This window comes from Aptenodytes forsteri, unplaced genomic scaffold (assembly GCF_000699145.1).
Source record: "Aptenodytes forsteri isolate BGI_AS27 unplaced genomic scaffold, ASM69914v1 Scaffold69, whole genome shotgun sequence".
Classification (NCBI taxonomy): Eukaryota; Metazoa; Chordata; class Aves; order Sphenisciformes; family Spheniscidae; genus Aptenodytes; species Aptenodytes forsteri.
This window is the reverse complement of record NW_008795885.1, coordinates 417,726-440,425: the sequence shown is the minus strand read 5'-3', so window position 1 is coordinate 440,425 and position 22,700 is coordinate 417,726. Positions and strand designations below refer to the sequence as shown.

The following is a 22,700-nucleotide window of genomic DNA, read 5'->3' as shown; positions in this document are numbered from 1 at the left end:
CCCTTTCCTGCTATCAATTCAGTCAGTCTTACCCTATCTCTGCTTCTCTAGCGTATTTAAGCTCCTTAGTTTCCTTCTTTTGTATCTCAGAGTACTCACCAGAAGAGGGGAAAACTAAGACATTCTCTGGACCCAAGAGTGTAGGTGGTGTTTGGTTTTCACTCTTAGAGCATGAGAACACTTACTGCCATTAAAAAAAAAAAATTAGATTCATCTTCATTCCCATTAATTTACTCTCAAATTCCTTTGTAAATTCTTGAGCCACTGGGACAGCTCTGGTTCTCTGGCAATGTTTGTTCTGACTTTAAACCAAATGGAACCCAATATTCTCTCTCCCAGTTCCTGTCAGCTTTCCTGCATGACAAATGGAGCTATTCCAGAGGCCTCTCCCTTTTTCACCTCACAGAATCTGCCAGGAAGATGGTTAACTGGATATAGACAAGTGCATAGCTGGTCAGGGAAGCTGACACTGCTAACTGACCCAATTAAAGTATCAAGAGGTCTACTAGCTACAAAGTAGCGGCAAATACTTGGCCAAGCAACATTGCACAAAAACATCACTCTGGCCAAATAATATAAGAGCCTGCAGAAAACATCTGTAAAACATAATCAGCTACAGGAAAGTGGGCCAATAGTTCATAGTTCAAGATTCTTACCAGCTGTTGCCTGAAGGTCAGAGATTAAAGTACAAGAAAGCAGAGGGAAGGACAGTCATCATCATAATGTTACTATTCCCCTCACCCTTCCAAGCTGTCCTCTTAAGGTAGCAATTATGGCTCACCTATTTATAACTAGAGCTAATAGCCTTGCGTATTGAGGTTTGCTTTGTGGTTCCTACTGTAACTAAGTACAGAGCTTCAGAAGTTCGCTGAACTTAAGCTGTTTTCCATGCCATATGACTACACCAGGCTGAGTCTTCTTTTTCGAGTTTTACTAAAATAGGAACCACTGCCAAAAAAACCCTGAAGCCCAATAACAAAACAAAAGATGTCTGAGATTCCAAGAATCTAATTACTTAAATTTTGGTCAATATAACTGAAAGAATTCTGGGAGATTGGACTTGATTTCTGTGATGACAGGTAAGTCAGTGGAATTTCAACCAGGTGGCTTAAGCTTAGTTTCGTATCAGTGGGGATGGCAGAAGCACGAAATATTCAGTGACAGAAATAGGTAGGAATTGTACTTTAACAAATCATAAGATGGTTGGTCAGGCATCTTAAACTAAACACCTTGGGTTAGTAGATTTTTTTTTTTTTTTTTACTAGTATCTTAATATTTCTTGTCATCATTGTCCATATTTACTGGTAAGGGGAAATAGTATGATCCCAACCATCTCACCAGGGATCTTACTGTGCAAATAATTTCATTGCTTCTTGTGAAATATCCAGTTGTAACAGTGATAAGCAGAGCAGAAACATATGGTGTTTGCATGGCAAGTACTTGCTAAATCAAACAGGATTGTTCATGAAAATGTAAGGGTAAAAAAATGTGCTCAACTTGTCCACCAAATGAGTTTTGGATCCAAAGGATCCAAATGATAACTACGTAACTAATCACAACTGCAGCCTGCAATAATCCATATAAAGCAATGCCACCCAATTAAGATTGTAGTCAACCCTGCCTGCAGTCCTAATCATTCAGGATTTCTGCTCCATGATCTAGACTTAAAATGAACTTTTCTAAAGAGATTCTCAGAACTATGCTCAAGGTTTAATAACGGTTGATCAGAAACAGAAGCCTTTTTCTTCAGTTTACTCGAGTAAGGGTAGGGTACATCAAGAAACAAGACAACAGGTATATGCCCCTTTCTGGATGGCAAGCAACCCCATACACCTCAGCATTCCTGACTGTTGTAAAGAACGTGACAGTTTGCACAGGTAGTTGCAAGAACTCCTATTTTCTTCTCTTTTCCTACAAAAAGCAAATGAAAACATGACTTTTACTCAAATATCAAACATATTGCCCAACTCCAGCATCTATGGAGCTTTCACATGGCATTCTCCTCCACACTTCTTTCCCAGGAGTGCCTATTCAATCATTCACCTCTATCTTCTTGGACAGCAGATTCAAAAAAAGGGATCAGACTCAAGCATGTACACATTCTTCATGTGAGCTGGAAAACATGAAAGTAGGTATCTAAAAATCCTTCCTATGTTAATAATCTAGTTATGAATATTATTTTTCAACAGTAGGTTGAAAAAATCCATCTCTCCCTTCTGATGGATAAAAAATTTAGGAGAAAGTGAAAACATTTTGACAGGAACAAAACTGTACCTAAGCACGTTTTTATAGTCTGCCTGTCTATCACCGCTAGAGGAAGTCCATTTTGGAGAGGCAGGTAGATCAGCAATAAAAGGTTTGCTCCTCTGGTTCAAGATTCATGGATGGTTCTTATCAGCCTTTGTCAACAACTCTCTTCTGGTATCTTTGGAACCTCTTCTGGCAATTGTTAAAAGAATATTTGCAAGATTTGAGCAACTCAAAACCAAAAAACCTCCTGGTTTATGACAGGTTTATTGGTTGGTTTTTTTTAAAATCACAGTTACTTAAACTTATACTAATCTAAGCTGACTTGAGCTTTAAAGAAGCAATAACAATCTTCTGCTTGGGTCAATGCACTGCCATATGGTAACAAAGAACAATGCTTATTTCAGGGTTTCCCAACACATTTATATGCTTATAAAAGAGGAAGCAGAGAAGCTGTAACAACCTGTTTGGTGATTCTTTTCTTGAAGTTCTTCAAACCAATTTCAAAACTGAATAGTATTTCTTGACAGTGGTTTCCTTTAGTGGGAGAAGTCTTTCTTTTCAAGACAGCATTTGTCCTAAGGTGTTTTTTTGTTCATTTAAGATGACTGTTTTCTCTAAGAAACTTCAATACAAACTTTGCAGAAGACTTCGCACTAGATAGCAGAAGACTGTCGTGCCTCACTCTAGTTGATCTCTATCAAAAAGATAGAGATCAAGGAGAAAAAGACCTCAGTCCTTCCCATATACATACACCAGACACATCCACCAAATACACAACCAGATACGATCAAGTATAACTGCCTGTTGCATGGCTTAGTTTGAATGGGAGGAAAATGAAGTTCATCTTTCTGGAAAGAGTTGTGACCTCTGAAAGCATAAGTGAAACAAAGGGTATCAGTAGTCCAAAAACCAGCATCAGTCATGCTTCTCCAGAATCACAAATGCCTTGAGTTTCACTCTAGTCTACTACTGCTGAGAACAGCTCTAGGAATGGTGTCAGTAAGACGAAGAACCAAGAATTAATGCACCTGCAACAGAGTAAAATATTTACCTTTAAAAAAAACTAGCAAAGACTCATTTAAAGGAGAACAAGAGATAGGAAGGAGTGCTTCAGCTCCAGTATCAGTAAAGCTACAACTGTATGATCTTACAATTGTAAGTTCTGTACCTTGCTAAAACAACCTACAATGCCAGAAGTTAATTCCCTGTGACATCAGTAATATATTTTTCAATCTGACCAAAAAGTGTATTTGGTAAAAGACTGATAATGCAGGGTAAATGAAGCAGTGTTAACACTTGTACACTCCTGATCCTGGAGCATATGGGCTTAAGTTAGACCAACCATTAGACTTTTCTCTCTCAGACTACATGCCAATCATCTCAAAAATCAGCAAAACACAGGTAGAAAGATATGGGAATATAACAAAATTGAACAAGAATAAGTCACCTGGAAGACAGCTTATGCACTGAAGGTGCGGTACACGAAATTCTGTGGCCAGGATGTACCACAAATAAGGCACAAAGAAGATTCATCATAGTGGATCCACATAAAAATCTAAAACTTTAGGAAAGGAGAGAGAACTGATACACAAAACTAACAGTGCTTAAAGAGAAATTTTTAATTTCATTTCTCTACTTATGACTGGAGTTGGACTGGATTTCCTCAGTAGCCTGATGAAAGATGGGAGGCACAATTCATCTCTTAACAGATTTGTATACGATTATAGTGAAAAAATGTAGATATTTAAGTTATGTTTTTGCACCTAAAAATTCTGTTAACAAAAACTACATGAACATTTTTCCATGAATAGTCACAGAATTAGGTTTCTGAAAACTAATATATTAAACTAAGTTTCAAATTAGAAGTGTTCCAATGTTGAAGATTAACTTAAGCTGCTCACCTACATACAAGTGGGAGATTAACCCCTAAACTGAAAATCTAAAACAACTTTAAGCATTTTGATAACAGATCTTATCCTAGTTTAAATTTAATTCCTTCAAATTTAATCAACTTAATTTAAGTTCTTTAAAAGTTTAATTTGAAGAGCACATATATAAAGAAGCATATGTGTCACATCGGCTGTTTCTTGCTACCCTCTATGCCATAAGGCAAACAAACTTAAAATACTAGACCCGCTACATAATAATGAGACATATTAATCGCAGAACAGATTAGTTTCTTAGATATGGTCCTTTAGAAGCTTGCTAAGGGCCAGTTATAATAAGACAAAGTTAAGCCTGAATACCAGTTCCCCAAATGAAGCGAGTCTTCAGGCTAGCCCCATGCTTTGTTTTGGATTAGTATGTAAACTGATCTTTTACTTGCTATGTTCAAAAATCAGTCAGAAAGTCTCTTAGAAAACAATCCTTCATTTCACAACCAGTCTCAGTAACTGAACTCTCCACTCTTCAAAAAACAAAGCCAGCCTTCAGGCCTAAGAAATTCATTCGTGATACTACAGAACGCTATATTTTACCTTCAAAAAGCTTCCAGTTAAGACAAAAGAACCAAAAAAATTCACACTACCTTTTTAATTCACAAAAGCTAAGGGAAATTGATTTGTTTCATCCAACACATTGCTGTCTTGACATCTTGAAGGAGAGGTGTCTTGCAACTCAAAAACTACTTACATCAAATATCTAAGCTTTCAAGCAGTTCCGAAGCACCTTTCAAGACCTATGGCACTTCACTGAGAACTCTTTAACCTGATCTTTTAATCTGATCTCCTTTTAAGAATTTCCAAATGGGAACACAGAAAGAGAAAGGACAAGAGGAAGGAGATCAGCTAGCAAGTGATAAAAAAAAGTAACAAACAGATTAGTACAGTCTTTATGAGTGCATAAGCAGTCTGCAGTTCATGTAGAGAAGGAAACAATTCAGTGCTGTACAACTGACATTTTTGGGAACTGAGGCAAACAAAAATAAAGACACAGGAAGCTGCTGAATGAATTGCTGGGAGGTACAAGTTGCATCTCATTAACAAGGCTACACAAACTAGAAAGATGGACTGCCATACTACAGCATTTTTTATCTTACTCTAAATAGAGAAAAGTGGAAGAAGGGATGTGAACTATTTCTGGAGGTCTTCCCTTTACAACTCAATTTGCTGATAGTATTTGAACTTTAAACATGAACTGATGCTACAAGGTAAAATCAGACATGATTAAAAACATTAGTATATCTCTAACAAAGGCCTAGAGAGTTTGGGATAACTTAAATTTATACATTGTAACTTAACTTTAATACAAAAACCAGAATGATTACTATTAATGAACAAATCATTTAGAACCTGAATGTTTCCCGCTTGAACACTGTTACTAACACCATAAAAATATGTACTAACATACATATACACACATACCAACATTCAGTCCACTTGAATTTAATGTGTCATAGTGAAGAATCACTAAGATATTTTAATAATCTTCTACAAAAGGATCTCAGAGAAGACATCACCAGTAGTATTACAGATGACTGTAATAGTAGTGACCTAAAAAACATTCCATTGTCACTTTAAAACAAAATTATCTGCCAGATTTTCATATCTTGCAGAAAAAAGGGTAATTCAGCATAAAACTGATCTCAAAGATGAACAATGACTCACTAAGGTCACAGAAAAAATAAATACACTTTAATTTCATACCTTAGACACAACTTTCCTTTGAACAATTATCTGTGGCACTTTTAGAACTTGTCTTCTTGGGGGCAGTTAGGAATCCAGTTAAACTTGCTAGCTAATTGTCCAACTTAATAGCATGATTCAGTTAGTATCACTACAACAAAGGGGTATTTGACAACAGTCAAGGGCTCAAACTTCAAAACAAAACTGAAAATTATTATACAGTTTTATAAGTGCTTTTAATGAGGAAGTATGACCACTCCCCGCTAAAAAGCAACCCAATTAAGCTGGCCTGAAAATACCCTTCTGTACAACACTTGATCTTCAAAGACACAGACCAAATGGATGCAGTTTTGCACACTGCTCTTTTTACATGGCAACTGTTTAGTCTCAACTAATCTAAGTGATCTGAACTCAGAATGCCCATATCCTTTGAGAAAAAAAAAGGAAGAACATTATATTAACAGAAAGGAATACTACTGGTATTTCCTAGAAAATGTTCTCCCCACTCCCAAAGGGTATTTAACATACGTTACAATGGAATAAAATCTCTTGTGATTGCTACATTTTACCTGAGAAAGAATAAAAGGTTTCTTAAGTGCTACGATTGCCAAAAGAGTGATATGATATACAGTTTGAAAGTTCTACTAACTGGAATTTACAAGTTAAATATGTATTTTTCTAACCTAAAAAAAGTAATAATTTTGGAAGATACAATTTCAACCCCAATTTTGATTCCACATTACTATACTGTTCTCAAAAGAAAAATTACTACCTTTAAAACTGATGTTGAGAGAACTATTGCAATTCAAGTTAAATATACAGATAAAGTTTTCAAAATATCTGTTAATGGGAAGCATAGAACAATTTTTAAACTTTTCTTGTCTTTTTTATGAGTGCATAAGCAGTCTGCAGTTCATGTAGAGAAGGAAACAATTCAGTGCTGTACTGACATTTTTCAGCTAGCAAGTGATAAAAAAAAGTAACAAACAGATTAGTACAGTCTTTATGAGTGCATAAGCAGTCTGCAGTTCATGTAGAGAAGGAAACAATTCAGTGCTGTACAACTGACATTTTTGGGAACTGAGGCAAACAAAAATAAAGACACAGGAAGCTGCTGAATGAATTGCTGGGAGGTACAAGTTGCATCTCATTAACAAGGCTACACAAACTAGAAAGATGGACTGCCATACTACAGCATTTTTTATCTTACTCTAAATAGAGAAAAGTGGAAGAAGGGATGTGAACTATTTCTGGAGGTTTACAACTTACAACTCAATTTGCTGATAGTATTTGAACATGAACTGAGAACTGATGCTACAAGGTAAAATCAGACATGATTAAAAACATTAGTATATCTCTAACAAAGGCCTAGAGAGTTTGGGATAACTTAAATTTATACATTGTAACTTAACTTTAATACAAAAACCAGAATGATTACTATTAATGAACAAATCATTTAGAACCTGAATGTTTCCCGCTTGAACACTGTTACTAAGATCATAAAAATATGTACTAACATACATATACACACATACCAACATTCAGTCCACTTGAATTTAATGTGTCATAGTGAAGAATCACTAAGATATTTTAATAATCTTCTACAAAAGGATCTCAGAGAAGACATCACCAGTAGTATTACAGATGACTGTAATAGTAGTGACCTAAAAAACATTCCATTGTCACTTTAAAACAAAATTATCTGCCAGATTTTCATATCTTGCAGAAAAAAGGGTAATTCAGCATAAAACTGATCTCAAAGATGAACAATGACTCACTAAGGTCACAGAAAAAATAAATACACTTTAATTTCATACCTTAGACACAACTTTCCTTTGAACAATTATCTGTGGCACTTTTAGAACTTGTCTTCTTGGGGGCAGTTAGGAATCCAGTTAAACTTGCTAGCTAATTGTCCAACTTAATAGCATGATTCAGTTAGTATCACTACAACAAAGGGGTATTTGACAACAGTCAAGGGCTCAAACTTCAAAACAAAACTGAAAATTATTATACAGTTTTATAAGTGCTTTTAATGAGGAAGTATGACCACTCCCCGCTAAAAAGCAACCCAATTAAGCTGGCCTGAAAATACCCTTCTGTACAACACTTGATCTTCAAAGACACAGACCAAATGGATGCAGTTTTGCACACTGCTCTTTTTACATGGCAACTGTTTAGTCTCAACTAATCTAAGTGATCTGAACTCAGAATGCCCATATCCTTTGAGAAAAAAAAAGGAAGAACATTATATTAACAGAAAGGAATACTACTGGTATTTCCTAGAAAATGTTCTCCCCACTCCCAAAGGGTATTTAACATACGTTACAATGGAATAAAATCTCTTGTGATTGCTACATTTTACCTGAGAAAGAATAAAAGGTTTCTTAAGTGCTACGATTGCCAAAAGAGTGATATGATATACAGTTTGAAAGTTCTACTAACTGGAATTTACAAGTTAAATATGTATTTTTCTAACCTAAAAAAAGTAATAATTTTGGAAGATACAATTTCAACCCCAATTTTGATTCCACATTACTATACTGTTCTCAAAAGAAAAATTACTACCTTTAAAACTGATGTTGAGAGAACTATTGCAATTCAAGTTAAATATACAGATAAAGTTTTCAAAATATCTGTTAATGGGAAGCATAGAACAATTTTTAAACTTTTCTTGATGCATAGTGATAATTATCATCTACTAGCTTTTCTTACATGACACATGACAGTAGTTTCTAAAGCAGCAAAATTAACAGAATGCTAAGTTTGAATTGAATTTCAAAGCATTTAAAGAAGGTATGGAATTATCACACTGGTGAGACTACAGCACTGTTTTCTTTACCCTGAACTTCCCATTCTTTCTTCAGGCATCAACAATTTTTTTCCAAAACAAAACTTCAGAATAAATATACGTAACTTAGATTGTCAGAATCAAAAACGCAGCAGACAAAAGAATTTTTTTTCCCCCTGAAAATATTTTACAAAGCTAAATTATTTTAATTTCAGACTGAATGCTCAAAACTTCATATAGACTTTTCAGCTGGCATTTTGAATCCTTCTATATTAAATTTAGACTTCCTTATGTATTATCCCAACCATCTCGTCCCTAAATATATTCAAAGAGCAAGACACAAAAAAGTAAAATTAAGAGCAAACCATGAAAAAAGCTCTTTGAAGATGAAATAAACTAATAATAAAGGAAAAATTGTTGGTTTCTACTCATTTTTCCACTGATAAGTGTGAAGTACTGCCCTGGGAAGCATTGTTCTAGTCAACTATTGTTTGAACAAAAGTAGTAAAGTTTAAGCAAAAATCACTACTAAACACTTTCATTTGAAGTTTGCTTAAGGAACAAAAAACATGACTTAAACAACACTGAATTCAGTCAATAGCATTTTAGTTGCTAATACAACTAAATAATATATCAAATGTCTAAACTTCAATTGCTCACACTTATGTAAGTGTATATTCCCTCAAAAAGAGATATGGTTCCATTGTTTTAGGCTTTCACTAAGAAACATGTAGCAGTAATTCCACATACAAAAAGAGCCATAGTTTTCTGCACCTGTTTTACTTTCAGTTTGGCAATTGTGAAGTAGGGAATAATAGGAACATTCTGAACACTACTGGAAAGTGAGCTTAATATGAAAATAGGAATCATGTCATGCACTACAGGAAACTAGTATTATGTAATGCAAAATGACTGATTAAGTCATGCAAAGAAGCAGAAAATACCTGTACCGAGCCACCATGTCTGTCAGCTGCTAGGTGAGCCCTCAAATGATGTGGATTGGCTTGCTGTGAGTCCCAAGCTGCCCTATGGTCTGTTGACTATCAGTTTTTAATGCATTAGGAATATATGCAAAAGAAGAAATAAAAATTCTCAAAATAAACAAGTCATGCATTAATTATTATATATTATTTTTAAAAAGCACAGAAGCACTACATACTCAATTCCTATATAGATTGTACATCAACATTATCTGCATACTTACATATACCTACACATACATTTTCATAGAGAAGTAAAGTAGCTAAAACTCAAAATTCCAAGTAAGAAACAAAGGCCACCAACACAACCCTGTAACTTAGCTTAGGTAAATGGACACAAATCTAAATTCCTAACGTTTTTACCACCTTGGTCATTATCCTGGTTTATAAAAAAAATGAAAATGTTATACATACATGTTAGAACCCCAATAGATGATATAGTATATGGGGAAGAGACAGTGATTAGAAACAGAGGAAAAAAAAAATTCAAGAAGTATCAGCAGAGAGAAAATTCACTACTGATGTAAGCTACGTTATACCATAGCATCAAACAAGCAACATTTTAGGACAAGTTAAGGTCTACAGATGTAGAAATACATTAACAAGGACCTACTGAAATCAATGAAAAAACAAAGAAAACCTGGAGTCAATTTTATTTTGGAGTTCTAATAAAAGCAACAACAGAGCATGAATCATTAGACAAAAGACAAAGTAATGCTGATAATGTTACATGAGCAATTTACCTGATTTCTGGATTGTTGCATTTTATCTCTGTGCTGATATGCTTCTCTGTTTGAAGACAGTGCAGGGTCTGAATGTATTGAACCCACTGGAGTAGGCTACAAATATAAACAATATGTAGCAACTGGTAAAAAAAATAAATTTCTAAGTCTTACCAAAAGTTACTGGTTTGTAATAGAAATTAATCTTTAAATCTGACAGTTTACATAACCCAAAATTATCAAATTAAAGCAAAAGCTTCACTAGATATTTACTAATAACAGAGAAAAAAGTCAAACCAAGACTTACACATTTTCATGAAATAGCAAAACTGAGTATTATCAGACAATTTTCTGAAAGACTTTAGGCTCATATTTTCTGCAGTTAGCAGTTAGGACATTCTGATGAAAGTCTGAAGAAAGGCTTAAAGTAATTTTTAATGCTAAACACTGAAAAAAGATTTAGCAATAAAATACTATGATTCTTTCAGAGAGCCACACAGGGAACTTCAGGGTAAAATGTATAATCCAAAATTGTCCAACTTACACACACAACCCCTTCCCTACTTACTAAAAAGAAGCAAGGAAAAATTTGAGGCCCTGAAATATTCATATTTTACCCTTTCTTTAAAGAATATAAACACAGTATTTTCTGTAACTTTAGACGCACTGTGATGGAAACTGATATTCTACACCATATTTCATTAGAACTGCATATAGACAGTTTCTTCATAATGAACTGATAAATATCTGGAGTATACAGCAGATGCAGGGAAGTAATTGCTCTACATTTTAAAAATACTGGGAGCAAGAAATTCCCCAAAAGCAAGAAAATACATGCAATAATAACAATCATCTGCAAAGTTTTAAACTCCTTCCTCAACTCAAAAACCAGTCTGAATTCCTACAACCTCATTTTGGATTGAACAGAGATTTACTTTGATATTAAGAGTACGTGTTTGGAGAAAGACTCACTATGAAACATCTCAAGCCAAAAGATAATGTTTGAAAATGCAACTGAAAACGGGTTTATAATAGCAGCTGTTCACAACGCTAATAGCAGCCATGAGATGCACATGTATTCTGAAACTCAAGACTAACACTGGCTCAAAACTGGTTGCACAAAAAACCCAGTATATTACTAATAGCTTAATTGTACTCACCAACTGTTTGCCAATCCAGTCATATTCATAATCAAACTTATAGCCTTTCCGATCAAGTAAGTCTGTGAAGAGCTTTCTTAAGTAGTCATAGTCCGGCTTTTCAAAAAAATCTAGCCTTCTTACATAACGTAGGTATGTAGCCATTTCCTCTGTATAAATAAGAAATGTACATAATAGCCATACCTGTTTTAATGGCACTCAAAAAACCAGTACTTATTATTACATTTTAAACTAACTTCTACCTCTCACCATAAAACCTGAACAGCTGTTCACCATGAATCTGTGAATTACCAGAAAGAAAAGTTACATAATAGTAATAATATTCTTCAAGACATATGCCATATTCTAAACATATCCTACCAAGTGACTCCCTACTAATTTTCCCTTTGCATTACCTGTCAAAATCTTCCATTCAACCTTCCAATCCTGAGGCACAGTGTGCCAAGAAAGTGGGGAAAGAAATGCCTCTAGTCTTCAATTTTTTTTGCAATTAATTGTACAAAGACAAGCCTAAGGAAATGTAAAGAAGGGGGTATATAAATGTACAGGGTGGACTGTGTCTCAAACAGTCCACCATGTTACTGGCATGTAACCTTCCTTTAAGAGAGGATCCACATGTACATTCTAAAGTGGGCAACTCCAATTGTCCTGACAAAAAACACTCGGTATAAGCTCTGTTGAGCTGTAACTGTAATATGACTATGGAAGGCTGCAGCAGCACTGAATCTTCAGGCATCACATTATGTGAAAGTGTTGAGCAGAAGCGGCAAATATCCTGAACAGAAACACTGCAGAGAAATACTAAGGTTACCTGAGCTCTTGTAAACTGACTTTGGTCAGAAGTCATTCTAATAGCAACGTTTAAATACCATGTCAGCATACAAATGGAGATTCACTTGGGTAGGTGTTACATGGGAATTATAAGATTCTCCCAGTGGAGGAGACAACCAGGGAGATTTCTGAAAGGGCCTGGACCTGTAAAGATAAAAGGAAAGAGCTTTCCTAGTCGTTAAAGGGTATGAAGTACAGACTGCACACTAGCAGCCAGAACCTTTTTGTTAAGACAAGAGTCCCAGGACAAACCTCTTGGCAGGTGAATAAAGCATACAGAAGTCCCATTCTTGATAATGAGTATAAGCCATGAAAGGCTTCTGAGACAACAGCTGTAAGAAACAAGCATTGTGTGGACAGAAGACTACAAGAATCCAAGGGCTGAAAGGGAGGACCCATGAACATACGAAGCACAAGCTTCAAATCCCATTGAGAAACTGCTCAGACATGTGACTACATTTGCAATAACTCCTTCAGGAATCAGTGAAATGAGGGGCACGTGGAAATACAACAGTCTGAGAAAACAGCAGATGGTGAGAAGAGATAAATGTTAACAAGCTTTCACAAAAGACCAAGTCCTACAGGTCCTTCCACTCCAGCAGGTATTATAAGAAAGAACTAAAGTACTGGAAGAGTGAAGAGAGCAAAAACCTAACCATACTGAAATTTTGGTTCATTCAGACTGCATCCATCCATAACCCCTGTTACAGAAGGAAAAAAAAAAGGGGGGGGGGGGGGGGCGGAAATCACACCATAGTGGTTTGGAAGAGAGTACTACAACAACTTCTCACAATCTGATATGGATCAGGTGAAGCACTTGACCTGAGTCTTGGGACATGAGTTCCAGGTGGCCAGAACTCTTAAAATCTAACTTGTTTAGGAACCTTTGTAGCTCATGGAAGCATGGGAAACCACCCACTGGCAAGCCATTCTAAGAAAAGCAATGACTCCTCACTCTCAAGCCAAAAAGGCTGCTCACATAGTCCCAAAGCACAAGAGAAAGCACCTCTATATGACCAGAAAGTCAGAGGATGAATAAGGTTAAAAGTAGATGCCACCAGCACTCACCGATCCTATGAAGAGTTATGTATGTCAGAAACAGCACAACAGTATCACTGCACACTCACCCTGACACGCACATCACATTCCAGTAAGTCTGGAGAAGCTGATGTTTTGTGGTACAAATAAGGTGCTGTAAGAAGCCTATCTTCTGACAGAGGATGACTGAGAAGTGCAGAGGCAGTGCTAAGACTGAGCTATGCTAAGTTACACTCTTTCAGAGATAGTGGGGTAGAAAAAGGGAGAAGTGAAGGTTTGAGACCAGCTTGATAACAAAAAGTTGTGAGGCAGCATCATGTTGGTGCCATCAAGAATGCACCACAGGACAATGGTGCTGAGAGATCCCAAATTACTCAGTTCTGACAAAATCAGAGTATTAAGTGCTATGTTTTAGGCATGAGCAGATGGAGCAGTGGATAGGAGGAATACCTTGGCACCTAAGGTCCAGCTCAGCAGACAAGCAAGACTTCAGCAATACTAGCCAAGGACATCAGTGTTTGAAGAAGGTGAAGAGAAATGTTGACACATTGCTAGGGACCTGTTCAACCATACTTTCCTAATGTAAACCGGAACCCAAAACATGTAAGGCATTTCTTCAGAGGTATAAAGGTTGGAACTGAGCCATTTAATGCAGCTGAATGTTACAACTGGCTGACTCCAAAAATCAAATACCACCCTTATGTACTTGAAGCTGAAACTCCAGACTTTACATCCTTGCTCATATTTTATACAAGGCTTGAAACCCCAGTAGTGTTGCACACTCAAAGACAGTACAATTCCACAGAACAGGGGATGAAAAAGATGTGTTTCACATGTGACAAAGACCAAAATATCTTTCACTGATACTACAGAGTTCTCTTGCCTTATGGAACATCAATCAGCTAGCTCAGTCCGCAGGCTGACTGAAAAGAACTGAAATGATGGTGGATGTACTTCTCATTCTATTCTATGTCTTAAGTGACAAAGACAGGAAAAGGCAGAAAATCCTCAGATATTTGACACGCAAAAACTTCCACATACAAGAATATATTTATTATGAAAATGTACATATGTACTATCAAAGAAGTTGATCTTTTGTGTTCTCCAAGGTCAAGTATCTTTTCCCTGTTCCATTTTCAGATCCAATCCTGCCAACAAGCATGCACTTGATCAAATTTGGTGGAAACACTCCACTAGATCTATGGAGCTACACATGCATAATTATTTCCAGGAATTGCACCATATACACCTTAAATTAGATACTTATTTTTTAGAGGACTCTAGCAACTACATAAAAATCAACATGCAGGACATGCATGCATTACTGGATGCAGAAGATACATTTTCCAGAACAAGTTTTTTTTCCCCACATTTAAACTTTTGTCAATTCACCAAACGTGTTCAGACATTTGCTCTAAGTTCTATAACAAAAGCCAATTTCACTTGATTTTATTGTATTTTAATACACACAAGAAAGTAAAATGAAAAACATAAGAAAAATTGTTGATGGACTAATTTTTACCAAAGGTTTGAAAGAACTTCAAAAGGTCATCTAGTACACCACCCTATCCCATAGCAAATTGGTTACAGCGTTGTCTGTCTGGTTTGTTTTCACACAACTCCAGTGAAAGAAACTCCACAGTCTCCCTGGCAATGGCAATCCCTTCATGCTCTTCACTATATTTGAAACACAGGAGTTCAAGTCTAAACTTAACTGTTTTGAATTACATCCATTACTTTGTCCTAGCTGCTGTGGCTGTAGCAAACCGATTCCTTTCGTGTTTGTAGCAGCCGAAAGGTACAGGAGAACTTCTTTCCCTCACAATCTTGACTAAACCAATCTTCATGCCTTCAGTCTTTGGTGATAGGTCTAGCAAATATGGCATATAAGCACTCCCACTTCTTTATGAGATACCATTAAAATAGGATACATTTTCTTGAAGTACAGTCCCCAAAATTGAACATACTGTTTCAGTTGAGGCTTTACAGAGTCAAGTACAGTGGAAATGGCAATTCATCTGTCTTTCAGGCTATATCCTGTTTATATAATCCAACTTAGCATAGGGGTTTAGTTAATTTGTTTTTAAAAAATATAGCAGCATGACACTGCTCACTTGCATTTACTTTGTGAATGACTGACTTTGAGCCATTACCTAAGGAAGCTTTCCATACCCAATAATTCTTAATTTGGATTTGATCCTATCTTCATATACTACCTTGAACATGATTTATTGAACTGTACCTTATATTTTTAAGGCTGTATTTGTAATCTGTCAGGATCATTTCATTCTGACCCCACTGTTGAGCCTACAAATTTCAAACTTATCATTTGCAAGTTTAATAAACTCTCAATTATACAAGGCACTCAAAAATACTGAACAGATCCAGCATAGATCTCTGTGGAATACCATTTCATGTTTCAAATTTGGCAACAATGTACTTAACTACTTCAAATTGTTTTACACTTCTTCCCACAGTAGATTCTTCTTGATTACGCTTTTTAGATTACTTGTGAGAATATTTAAAAAGATCATCAAAAGCACTAAGATTTCATGACATAAAACATCTGCCTCCTGCCCACAAGGCCTGCTGTGGACAGGATATCCTTTCATAAGAGGAAATCAAAGCAGTTTGTCATGAGCTATTCTCTGCAAATCCATTTTGCCTATCAATGCCACTGTGATTATTTTTCAAGGTGTTTATTTTTATTTTGGCAAAATCGTGTCCGTGTCATGTGTGTGTGTGTCCCATCCTGAGCTGATTAGTCCAACTTTTAAAAAAAAAAGTCACATTTGCTTCTCTCCCATTTTCCAATACCTCATTGATTATCCATGCACTTAAGGAGAACTAGAAGTGACACCTGAAACTACCTGCAAGTTATTTTAAATATTATTTCAAGCTGTTCCTAATGTTGCTTGTTTTAAAAAGGGATATGATATCAGGTTTGAGCTGAAAAGGCTTGCAAAATTTTATGTGTGAAGATACAAGTGTAGACTAGTTGATCACCGTAGGAATATATATCCTTAATTTTTTTTAATGTTTCTTTTAGAAGAATCTATCTTTGAAGAACACCAGAATTATCTTAGTGCTGCTTCAAAGGATAATTCTTGTATCTATTACCATAGTACATAATACACATATTTGGAAGACTAGTTGATCACCGTAGGAATATATATCCTTAATTTTTTTTAATGTTTCTTTTAGAAGAATCTATCTTTGAAGAACACCAGAATTATCTTAGTGCTGCTTCAAAGGATAATTCTTGTATCTATTACCATAGTACATAATACACATATTTGGAAGCATTATTTTATTTTTAAAACCAAATATTAAACAATTATCTATGCCAGTTTCATTTTCTAAATCAATACATGACATTTTTATTAACAGTAGACATTACCTGGAAAGTTTTCACACAGTACTTCTATAGGGGTTGCTCGTTTTGTGTCTCCAATTTTCTGGTAACGTTCTTTTAATGTATCAGCCTATGATACAAGAACAAAACAAGCTTCTGAAGTTATACATCTTGCAGACAAACTTTCAAAAAGAAAGAGATCATGGCAAGAAAAGCTGATGATCTGAAAATAGGATAGAGGAAGATATCAAAAACCACTACCTTTAAACCTTGCCATGGAAGGCTTCCTCTGAGAAAATACATAAACATATGACCTAAAGCTTCCAAATCATCTCTTCTACTTTGCTCTGAAACAAAATTCAAATATTATTAGAACACTCAATCTGTGTAATTTTACATTATATTTAAAAGGTTAGCTTCCAAATTATGTAAGAATTGGGAGATATGAAGTACTTGAAATCAAACTGAGCATGTGGGAGGCTTCTTGTGTACTATGGACTCCATTAAGAACACAGCTAAACCAAAAAAAAGCAGATGCAGACTGCACATATATTGATCTCTACAGTAGTTTAAACAAATTATCTTGCTGTAAGAAATTGTTCTTATTTTAAAATATATTTTGACCCTTTACATATATAATTGCATTTTAATTCCAATATTTTTTGTTCCATTAGTTGTGAACTTGAAACATTTAAGGAAGCTTTAACTGAACTCATTTTTCCTCTATAATATCATGGAAAAGGTGGTAGTTTTCTCAGGGACCTCTTATGGAATTCCTGAGTAAGCCAAAGGTAGACTGAAGAAGGCTCAGAAGTCTTATTATTTGATCACAAAGCAACATGAAGAGGCACGTATGTACAGCCTGCTCTCAAGTCTAGCTGACTTAAAAGCTAAGTTACAGAAGACAATGTCTGGCATGCCTACCATTTTTCAGCTGTAGTAGTGCAATGGCAGTCCTTCAAAAAATTCACAGAAGCTCAAAGAAAAAAGGAAGTAACAAGCAAAATGCAGTGCATTCAAAGTTCAAACTTTTCAAAGTACATTCCATATTATTTTTAAATAAAATCCATTATTCTTAGGAAAACTGAATGTAACAGAGAATAGTAAAAGTCTTCAAATGACTAGTAGAAAACTTTTTTACATTTTCACCTGACTTCATTCTCTACTGCTGTTGAAACAAATATTACACAGTGTATTATGTTTTGTATTAACAGGTAGTATTTACCTCTAACTTTGATTTTCCTTTGATTTTTTTGACATAAGGCAGAAAACGAAAGTATTACCATTGTTTCTACTCAGTATTTTCAGAAAGACAAAATCACTATGCTTTGACAGCGAGAGAAATGGAGCAGAAAAATAAATGAAGAAATGTTTGTTAGATTTTGAATGCAGGAAAGTTAACAAAGGCAACCTGGCTTTGATCTGATCAACACAAATTATTGCCAGAAGTACGCTGCATCTGAAAAACAATTCTTAATCTTCATATAAAAAGAACAATTTACTTAATACTCTGTTTTCGATCCCTATTTTCTCATTTGAACACTGAGTAAACACATACTAGCAAATGAACAGGAAAATAAAAAAAAAGGTATGGTAATTCAGAGCATGGTCTACATCTAGCCCCTTACTTCATCACACATCTGCCAGCCATAGGGGGCTCTTTCACAGTCATTTCTCCTTCACTCGTTTCCATGTTTCCACTTCCCTTGCCAACACTCTTCTTGTTTGTGTCCACTCCACCACTCTTGTTGCCCACTGCTGCCACTTCTCTCAGTGAGCACACTCCAGACAATCTGGTCTTATTTGAATTTCTCTGCCAACCCTGCAACATGCCATTTGCTGCCCATATGCTACCCTGATGCAACCAAGAAGGTTAAGAAGAAAGCAGGAACAAGCAGTACAGTTCTGTGCCTGACAGGTTTCAGTATGTGAAGGAAATGTTGACTCCAGCTGTCTGCAGAAATCCTGTGCTCTTTATGACAGAGGGTGGACATGGGGATAATGAGTACTTCATGAGCACCGCTCATGGCAATCTTTTTGTGCAATGCAGTGTGTGTTTTATGTAAGACAGATCAGTGGTAAGATGGTGGCAAAACATACAAAAATTTTACAAGTGTGCAACAGATGGCCCATCTATGGGCAACACTAAGGTATGGCCCACAAAAATGTATCGGAACATTCTGTTTGGTCTTTGCTAAGGGACAATAATTCCTCTCTTTTGCATTAACTTCTACAGGTTATGCTGATGAAAAAATAACCTCCTTTAAAAAAAACACACCACCTTATTGAGGCAATTGGTCTATGAAAGGAGAAACTTTCAATCTTTACCCTGACATGATTTCCAATTAAGAGGATTTTTTTTTTTTTAAGCGAGCTTTGGACCGTTGGAGATATTTCTATAGAATAGTTCTGTGGGAACTACTTCTAGGATACACCATTTGAATTCACAATGCCCTCAAGAATCTGCTATGGGAAAGGATTTTTTTGTTTGTTTTAATTTTTGGGGAAGGGGATTGTTATTTAGAATCCATTTGAGTTCTTCACTGATCATGTTAAAGTAATTAAAAAATAGTAGTCAAATATCCTTTCCTATAGACGGAATTCTTCAAGATAAGCCTGAGAAACAGGAAACCCAAAGATTATATTGCTATTGTTGGAAGAAGGGCCTCTGAAAACAAAAAAAAAAACCCTGGCAGTGGACTAGCTGGAACACAAAGGATTTCAAGCATCAGCTGGAGGAAGGGCTGCTGATGTACACTGATCCTAGTGGATCACAATTTAATGAGATTAAGAGGATCTGTTGTCTAAAAGGTAATACAATCATAAGATGACAAACACACAATAAAGCTTTAGGGCACACGGTCTCCTCTCTCTCAAGGAGGTCACCTGAAGCTAGATAAATTAGTAAGAAACTAATAGCTGTTATTTAGTTCACAAGGTATAGATAAATTAATCATCTCGATTCAAATAGGCTGATTTTAATAAGAACTAGAACTTCATTCAGCAGGCTATCTCTAGGAATTATCTTTTTTTAGCACACACTGTAAAGTAACCATAACACAGGTCAAACAACCGACATTCAGTAAGCATCCATTATAAAAACTGCATTCCCCCTCCAAAGAAAGTTTTACTGCTTGCTATAGGAATGCTGAAACAGTAGAAACATACTATCTATTTGGATCAGAAAACACAGTATTAGCTACTGGGATGATTACATGGCTTGATATGCAGACTTGTTACTGTAATCACAAAGTAGATGGAAAGTGATAATCTACATATTCTGAACTGTCAGTCTATAAAGTTTAGCAAAAAAAAAAATTGAGAGTTATCACCCAGTTTGTAGTCCTACTAAAAATGATACGATTCCATATAATAATATAATTTGAGGAAAAGAACAGCATCCCTTCCTGAACAAAATCATGAATCCTGAAGTTAGTGATTCTGGTTCATAAAAATGAAGTCGTATGTCAATTTTATCATAAGCACACATTGTATGCCATGCTGTTGTGTTAAGAATAATGTGGACTTTAAGGAAAATATTCTATTTTCAGTTATACCTTTAATTAGGGGAGCAAAGATTTATTTAGCTCAGTTTATATGAAACTGCTTCTAATACAATTACAGATTTTTTTAAGGTTAGTTTACACAGAAAAAGGTATTTATCTAAGGCAGCTACAATCCTGCCCCTGAGGTCCAGTGATAGTTTAGTGCGTACGAGGAGACTAGTGAACTTCCTATGGGGGTTCTAAGTCTGCAAAAGGACTTCATCCTGCACCTCTGGCTCAGTGACAAGTGAAAGCTGCTAGGACTCCTGGAAGGCCATCACCACAAAGCACAGCCTGTAACTGCAGAAAACATTTTTTTCTTTGAGTTTCTGGAAAAACTCCAGGATTTAGGCTAATACAATTTTAGGTCCAAACATTTATTGTTCTTATTATAAGAAACGCATTAAAATTGATCCAATGTAGAAAGTCTGGCCCCTAGAAAACTGATTTTAAGTCTAGAACATATGACAGCTCTGATAACAAAGCAGGTCTACTATAAAGGTAAAGGGGGGGGGTTTGGTTTTGTTTTAAGATAAGTAAGTACTGTTTAAAGAAATTGACTTCATTCGGCTTTTCAATTAGCATTAAAGAGCAGAGTTGTTTCATTCCCAAAAGAGTCTCAGGCATTCATTGTAAGATAACTAACCACTGCCTCTTCAATAATTAAGCACTACCAAGAAAAGACCAATACAACCAAGGATATTGGTTGTTCCCCAGAAACCATTAGAGATAGCCATATTATAGCAATTACCACTTCATGCGACTACACTTCCTGTAGCCAAATAACTTAGACAACAACTCAGTACGCTGTTTTTCTGAGTTTAGAGAAATCCCAAAACAATTACCAATTTCGATTTCCAGCAAATACAGAAAATAGTAGGACTTTTACAGACGCAGTTTTTTGTTTTCTTTAAGCTCCCAGTCAGAATCTACATTCTCTGGGATCCCTCTCTCCCTTCCAGAAAATGAAGGGGACTGGAAAAGCAGCATGGAGTAATTTTATCCCCAAGAGAAATTACCTTATAGAAGCAAGGGCACCAGCCACATGCTGGTAAGGGCTGCAGAATATTTGTATTTCCTTCTAATAGCTATCTAAATAAAGCCACATTATCTTTCACATAGACAAAATACCTTCTATTCCACATACAAACTCTCAGCTTGGCACAAAACTACCAGAAACCCTTCATCAAATGTATGTTTCTGGAACTAAATATTATTGAAATAATTGGCTACACCATGTTCAGTAACTGTACATCACCTTCTATATACACCTCAAAAGAGTGGGCCTTGGTAATTTTGTGCAAGTTTCAACTAAATATACGCAAACATTTAAAGTCTTTCTAGTTACTATGCACTTGTTATGACAGTTTTAAACACTATGGATCCCAAAATGTACTTTTGATCAAAGGACAACATACTTTCTTATTCATACGTACTAACGTAGAACAAGTTACAGTTCAATAAATGCATACTTGAAATCAACTTATAAGAGAATGTGAACCTGACAGTCTCCCTCTTTACTGAAAACACACTTACTTTTTACAAAGGTCAGCTGACACCTTGGATAGTCAAGAAGTAGTAATACATGCAACAGTTTTGCTACCAGACCATTTAAGTTCCTAGGAAAATTACCTACAGACTAAAAATATTGCCCTAAAAAATTCTCTTACTACCAGTATTTTCAGTGCTGAATGTATCCTATAAGCCACTGTCTGCAACCAAAGGGACAACAGAGCTTGAAGAGCTTCAGTGTGCTGTACATCCCACTGCACCAATTAAAGAAATACCACATTTTAGAGGGGATTCACAGAACATACAGAAAAAACAAACTCCACATAAAGGAGAGGCTATGAAAATAAGAGCCCCATGCATACTGTTCAGTGTTTGTTAGACTTAAAAGATCATGATGAATAGTCCTCTGTCACCCAAGAAATGCCTGCAAAATAATCAGGTCAAGAAGAACAACTGCTCTGAGTTTGAACTGAAGCAGAGTTATTACATGAGGTTGTGCTCCTTTGCATGGTTTAGCAGCATCACTGTAATGATTTCAGAAAGGCATTCTAAACCTCCTCCATCTACATTTAATAATTATCTATATATTTGTGTCCTGGTTTCGGCAGGGATAGAGTTAATTTCCTTCTTAGTAGCTGGTACAGTGCTGTGTTTTGGATTTAGGATGAGAATAATGTTGATAACACACTGATGTTTTAGTTGTTGCTAAGCAGTGCTTAACATTAGTCAAGGACTTTCCAGCTTCCGATGCTCGACCAACTGAGGAGGCTGGGGGTGCACAAGAAGCTGGGAGGGGGCACAGCCAGGACAGCTGACCCAAACTGGCCAAAGGGATATTCCATACCATGTGACGTCATGCTCAGTACATAAACTGGGGAAAGCTGGCCAGGGGG

At 35.9% G+C, this 22,700-nt stretch overlaps 1 protein-coding gene across 1 annotated transcript in view; it reads right to left on the bottom strand.

Moving 5' to 3' along the window:
• Nucleotides 1-22,700, bottom strand: part of CSNK1G3 (casein kinase 1 gamma 3) — a 69,208-nt gene that overhangs the window by 8,282 nt on the left and 38,226 nt on the right. Inside the window, exons 9-13 of the mRNA XM_009284160.1 lie at nucleotides 17,012-17,097; nucleotides 16,796-16,880; nucleotides 11,527-11,675; nucleotides 10,388-10,483; nucleotides 9,609-9,704 (exon numbers count right to left, since the gene is read on the bottom strand). Coding sequence (XP_009282435.1) covers nucleotides 9,609-9,704; nucleotides 10,388-10,483; nucleotides 11,527-11,675; nucleotides 16,796-16,880; nucleotides 17,012-17,097 — 512 coding nt within the window. The remainder of the gene's footprint in view (nucleotides 1-9,608; nucleotides 9,705-10,387; nucleotides 10,484-11,526; nucleotides 11,676-16,795; nucleotides 16,881-17,011; nucleotides 17,098-22,700) is intronic.